The sequence below is a fragment of the Pediculus humanus genome, genomic scaffold (assembly GCF_000006295.1).
Source record: "Pediculus humanus corporis 1103172107363 genomic scaffold, whole genome shotgun sequence".
In the NCBI taxonomy this organism is placed as follows: Eukaryota; Metazoa; Arthropoda; class Insecta; order Psocodea; family Pediculidae; genus Pediculus; species Pediculus humanus.
Window position 1 is genome coordinate 233,980 of NW_002986993.1, and position 6,229 is coordinate 240,208.

The following is a 6,229-nucleotide window of genomic DNA, read 5'->3' on the forward strand; positions in this document are numbered from 1 at the left end:
ACTTATTTCTAACCAAAAAAAAAACAAAAAAAAATTTTTTCTTTTTTTTTTTTTTTCTTTCATTCCTAATTATTTGAAATATCTACTAAACAAAAAAAAAAAAAAAAAAAAAAAAAGCTAATTTATTAAAATAGTTTATTTGACCTAATAATAACAACAACAACAACAACAATTTAATATCAATAAACTTTAATAATTTTTCTCTTGTTAAAAAAATTTTATTATTTTTATTATTATTATTATTAATATCAGATACAGTAAATAAAAAATTTTTTTTTTTTTTGTTGAATTATATATATATTTCACGTTAAATATTTTTTTAAAATTCTCATAGATCAATTTAAAAAGCAGACATAATAATAATCGTTCATATAGCAGTCTTTTCACGATAAAATATGAAATATTAAATGAACACATATTCGTACCCAATTTATTTATTTATTTATTTATTTTTTTATTAAATTTATCATTTATCAATAGTTAACTTATGGTAGAAAAATCTTGCAATATTACTTGTAAATCCAACGTTGCATAATTTATATTAAGTTTAGTATCGTTAACGACTCCTCTCATCATCGATGTAAAAAATGCCGAATGTCGAGGTTTTTCCGAATATCTTTCAAATTGATCAAGGCTATCTTGTAATTTTAACGTTAGACTATCGTAATTTTTTCTAACAACTTCCAATATTTGATCTTCCGAGGGTGTCGATAATGATTGCGAAGTTAACCAAGATTCGATTTTCGGTGAAAAGTGATTAATAATTGCTCTTTAAAAAACATAATTAATTAATTATACTCGTGAAGACATTTTTTTTCTCTCGGTTTTATATATAAATATTTATTTACCTTATGTTAACGAGACAATTTGTCAATTTCATGGCGTGTTCTCTGTAATCGACGGAAATGGTTGAATATCTTAATGCTGAAATCAAATAATAACGGTTTTTTTTTTAATTATTAAAATGTGATAATAAAAATTAATAATCGATTTGAAAATGATAATTCACCCATCGAATATAAATTATCGAATACTTGATGCATTCTTATTATTTCATAATACAATTCGTCGTAGCTAGCAGCCGATGGAAGGAACGTGTCACCGTAAGTAATAAACAAATTAAATATATTTATTATTTGTATTGCTAAATTAAATATATTCATTTTTTTAGCTAAATGATTTTCGTTGGCGAGTAAAAATTTTAAAAATGTTATCAATGCCGTCCATAATTCTTTCCAATGGTAACTCAATCGAACCCTGCACCTCTTTTGAAAGCATAATAATCTATGTATGACTCCGACGCTTAGAAGGTATAATTCCAACGGTAGTTTTTTCATCATGTGTGACATTATAAATTCCACGAGGAGATCTACAAAAAAATGATTCGTCATTTTAATATATATATATTTCATAATTTTTTCGGAATTACAGAAAAAATAATAATAATAATGGTGACCTAAAAGAGTTGAGGCGAGAGGCTGAGAAGGTGATAATTTATCCGGAGCTAATTTTCTATGCCTCATGGGTAGCCTTTGCAATTGTACTTTAAAAACTAAATTAACATCGTGCATTAGAGAATTAGCATATTGATCCTCAGACACGCAGGTTAGTATTAAGAAACATAATTTAACATGATTGACGCTTGCTTCTGTTTTTGTATCTTGCATCACGATCGAACTAAAATTAATAAAAATTTATTTTAAATTTTAGATTTGAAAACCATTGCACTACTTTTAAAGTCTGTCAATGAACTCACCAGTATTGGAAAAAAGTAACGAGCAAGTTAGAAGGTTGACTCATTATTGGACCAGCTGGAGAATTTGATAAATCCGGAGTCGGTGATGATGAATTTAAGGTATTGCTCGGTGAAGGAGGAGCGCTGGAATCCGTTTGAGTGTGTCCCAAAACAGTTATAAAATTTCTATTTAAATGAACAGCTTCGTAAAGAGCCATCAACACGGGATTTTTCGCCCTGATTTGTTGTATTCTCATTATACCATCTTCGGACACAAACATGTTTCCGACAATGTTTGTAATGGAAGACAACCAGCCAGCATTTTGCGGTTCGGCATGTTGAGAAATAAAATGTCGACAAAATTCAGTCAACGACAGTGTGATTACTTGACTGTAACCATTTAAAGCTAATTCATCATCTAAAATTGATAATTTAACAATGTATGGATTAGCAGCTTCGTGTTTTCTATAGTTTGCCAAAAGTGTTAAAATTAGTACAGCATCATGTCCATGTTGAATTCTACTCGATGGTATTTTCAACAACTGGAAAAAAAAAAAATTATTTAAATATGTCAAACAAACATGATTTTTTTTTTTTCCAGTAAATATAATTTTAAAATTATACCTGTATTAACGGTTCAAATATACTTGTGATCATCATATATTCTAAAAGAGTGTTTTGACTGACATTTTCCGAAGTAGTAACTAATATTAGTAATAGTTTTAAACAAAGCGACTTGAAACTATCAGGATATTCCCCAGTTAAAAAGTGGGTCATGTGATCTAATAACTGTTTGACTCTGTGCTGAGCCACATCAAATCCGATTAAATTATCAATTACATCAAAGGGATAATCACTGGATGATTTTTTAAATATTGTATCTATTAAGCAACATAGCGTCTGGAAAATTATTAATAAAACTAATTATTTTTGAATTTAAAATTATTATTATTATTATTTAATTAATTACCTGTAATGCATAAACTACTCTAATGTGATGCTCGTGACCTAAATTTTCTACACAGTGACAAAATAATTTATTTATACTATCTTTTAAACTTAGTAAATCGGAAGCTGTCAATTTTAATATTTCAATTTCCAACTGATTTATTTTAGGTTTTAATAAAAATAATTCATCCCAAAAATTTGGATTGTTAATAGTTAAATCTTCTCCCTAGAAAACAAAAAAAAAAAAAAATTACATTTATTTTAAATTAAAAAACTTAAAAAATTGTTTTTTCATACTCTAAATTTTCATTTGATATTTACATGGCATTAAAATTGAAAAATATCGAAAATAAATTTTACATTTTAACTTTTTAATGGATTTATTGGATGAAGGTTTTTTTTTATTATCTGTTTTTAAACAATTCATATATTTAACCTTGTAGTGAAATTTAAATTTACACAAAATTTTATTATTGTAAAATTTGCATTTAGTTAATTACATCAAAATATGGTTACTTAAGTACATTTATCTATCAGTTAAAAACAGTTAATTATTATTTTTTTTTTTTTTTCATAAAACATCACATTACAAATTAATTTCTATGATAAACTAATAAAACAGTAAATGACGTATCATATCTTTTATTGAATTAACATCAATAAAATGAAAAAAAAAAAAAAAAAAAAATTAATTTCAGAAATAAATAATTACTGTGCTGTGAAATTGAAATATTTTGGGATATTAAACAAAGTTTAATTTTTTTTTTTTAGTTCATTACAGAATAAAAACATCTTTTTTCAGTTTAAAAAATGTATAACAGCTGATACTTTTTTTTTTTTTGATCAGAAATAGATAAAGTTTGATTAGAATAAAAACGCACCTTAAAGAAGGATTCGTAAATTTGAACGACTTTTTCTTTCAATTGCTTTTTAGACCCTGAACCACTATGCATTCGATAAGCCATTTTGTATAAAAACTAAAACTGTTTTGTTTTTTTTAAAACTTTTAAACACTTAAAATAAAATTCATTCTGTTTCTATAATAAAGTTATAACCATACAAACGCAGGGTTGATTATACAAATACCTTAACCATGGACGTGAAAAATTTTTTCCTTTCTGCTACCACGACATTGTTTTTTAATTTCATAATTTGTTAAACGTAGGATAACGTTATTTAAGAAGAATTTAAAATTTATTTACACAATAAATTTGACTAAGTTATACCTTAAAAGAAAAAAAATTTTTTTCAGTAGGTATTTAGGAGTATATTTTTTAGGGCGATAAAAATTTATTTTTTATTTTTTATTCATTCATTATGCAAAAAGATCTTGCAACGTCTTTAAATTCACCAATTTTAACGGTTCGAACACCAATAAAGAGATTAGGATTAAGCCGAAAAAGAAAAAGTACTTCTGTTTTAAGCTGTGAAACTAAAATTCAAATTTTAGATAAGAATTCCTCAAACACGCCAATTAAAAAAACTGTCGATGTAAATATATAATAAAAGTAATCATTTTCACACCTTTCTTTATTCATTGTACTTTTATAATATTATTACAGACTGATGAAAAGTTGAATGAAGAAGACAAAACAACAAAAATAATTAAAAATGAGATTAACTGTAGCCAGACTGAGGAAAATTTAGATTTTGAAAAAGAAATTGTTGCAGTTCGAAAAAGAATCGAAGAAAAAGAAAAAATTCTCAAAGATGTAGAAAATAAAACTGTAAATTGTAGAGATTTAGAAAATTTAATAGAACAGTGGAAAATAGGATGTAAAAATGCATTTTTACATTTGAATAATATATTAATGAACAGGCAAGAAGAGTATGATAGTAGGACATTGTTAAAAAAATTAGGAATATGGAATATAATGTATGAAATATTTAAAAATGATATAGATTTAAATCTTTCTGATAATAGCGAATAAGTCTTTTTTTTTACATTAATAAAATCCTTATAATCATTAATTTAATTATAGTAAAAAGTGCCAAAGAAAACTTTAATTTTTAGTTCTATTTTTTTATTTTTTTGTTAATAACTACTGTTAATATATGTAAGTAGCAATTAAAATAATTTTTGTTTATGTTTGAAAATACTACAATACAATAGAAAAATAACTTTGTTTAATATTTTTTCATGAGTACATCAACCTTTATATCATTTTAAATAAAAAGAGCTATAATTTAATACCAATTACTAACTTACCATTCGAATATGACTATCGCAACAAACTTATTTAAAAATATCGATAATTATAAAATTAAAGATGGGGAAAAAAGGGAAATTAACACAGAGAAAAAAAAAATTCATTAGTAAAATAATTAATTTTTATTTAGATAAAATATTATTTAAAAATTATATTATTCACAAAAATATCTATTTATATATTTATTTATTTATATATATATATATAATAAAAAAAATTTCTTTTAATTTGTTTGACTTGAGCTACTAAATTAAAAAAAATAATATTTATTTAAATTTACACTACCTTAACAAATTGACTAGGTAAAATAAATTTCAATTATAAACTAATTTTTTCTTCTTTTTTTCTTCTTTAAAAAAATTTATATAAAACTATTTTTTTTTTCTTGTAAATTGTATGCATTATATCGTGATTCATTACTTAAAAATTACAGTATAAAATAATATATATATATATTAAAGTAAAAAAAAATGATGATAATAATAATAAATGACCAGTACATGAATTGAAATAAATTGATTTGAGGAATTTGGTTACATACTGAGTTGGCATTCTTTATAGTTTTTTAAACCCACATGAGAAATTAATATAAATATCATATATCACCACTCGATGATTTTTTCGTTAATTTTGATTTACAATATTTAAATATAGAAAAAACACCGGACAAAGCAAATGCGATTCCAATAACTATATAATAACTACCGTAAATAAAAAACTAAAACAGAAAAAAAAAACGGTTAATTTTAACAAAATAATTAGTTTTTTTTAAAATAAATAAATAAAATTATTCACTTACTTGAGTCTTAATATTCATTTTTAAATAGTCTATAACTAAAACAGTTAATATTGTTTGTCCTAATAATGCGACAAATGTATTTAAACCGAAAACTAATGCATAACTTTCTGAATGAATATGTTTGGCAATTTCAGATCTACAAATAACATGAAATTATTATGTTTTTTTTTTTAAAATAAATTATGTATATCAATTTTAATTAATAGAATTATTTGTCAACTCACGAAGCAATAGTATTGGAAGACTGATACACAGCACGAAAAGCAATAAATAATATATAATTAGTTATTAAAGCATCAACATGTGTACTTTGTAAAATTAATGTTCCCTGAACAATAGAACAAACAGCAAGAACTAATTCGCCATAAATGTCCCATCTAAGTTTTAAAAATCCAACTAGGTATGTACAAATAGCACCTGAAAATAAAATATAATGAATATCACTTGAAGAGAAGTTAAAGGAATAACGACAAAAATAATTGTTAGTTTTTACCTATAACACAATGAGCAGTACTAATGTAACCATGATATAAAGGT

General features: G+C 23.9%; 3 protein-coding genes across 3 annotated transcripts in view; 1 reads left to right on the plus strand and 2 right to left on the minus strand.

Moving 5' to 3' along the window:
* Positions 1–480: 480 nt before the first annotated feature.
* On the minus strand, positions 481–3,648 carry Phum_PHUM003770 (uncharacterized protein; the record flags this gene model as incomplete). Its single annotated transcript, XM_002422597.1, has 8 exons — positions 481–769; positions 849–924; positions 1,010–1,369; positions 1,457–1,677; positions 1,757–2,277; positions 2,360–2,635; positions 2,706–2,909; positions 3,565–3,648. 8 exons carry the CDS (start codon positions 3,646–3,648, stop codon positions 481–483), a joined length of 2,031 nt encoding a protein of 676 aa, XP_002422642.1.
* A 352-nt stretch (positions 3,649–4,000) lies between these two features.
* Positions 4,001–4,614, plus strand: Phum_PHUM003780 (uncharacterized protein; the record flags this gene model as incomplete). Its single annotated transcript, XM_002422598.1, has 2 exons — positions 4,001–4,174; positions 4,246–4,614. 2 exons carry the CDS (start codon positions 4,001–4,003, stop codon positions 4,612–4,614), a joined length of 543 nt encoding a protein of 180 aa, XP_002422643.1.
* An 874-nt stretch (positions 4,615–5,488) lies between these two features.
* Positions 5,489–6,229, minus strand: part of Phum_PHUM003790 (uncharacterized protein) — a gene marked incomplete at both ends in the record, with an annotated part of 2,252 nt that continues 1,511 nt past the window's right edge. Inside the window, 3 exons of the mRNA XM_002422599.1 lie at positions 5,489–5,611; positions 5,693–5,828; positions 5,917–6,109. Of these exons, the coding sequence (XP_002422644.1) occupies positions 5,489–5,611; positions 5,693–5,828; positions 5,917–6,109 (452 nt within the window). The remainder of the gene's footprint in view (positions 5,612–5,692; positions 5,829–5,916; positions 6,110–6,229) is intronic.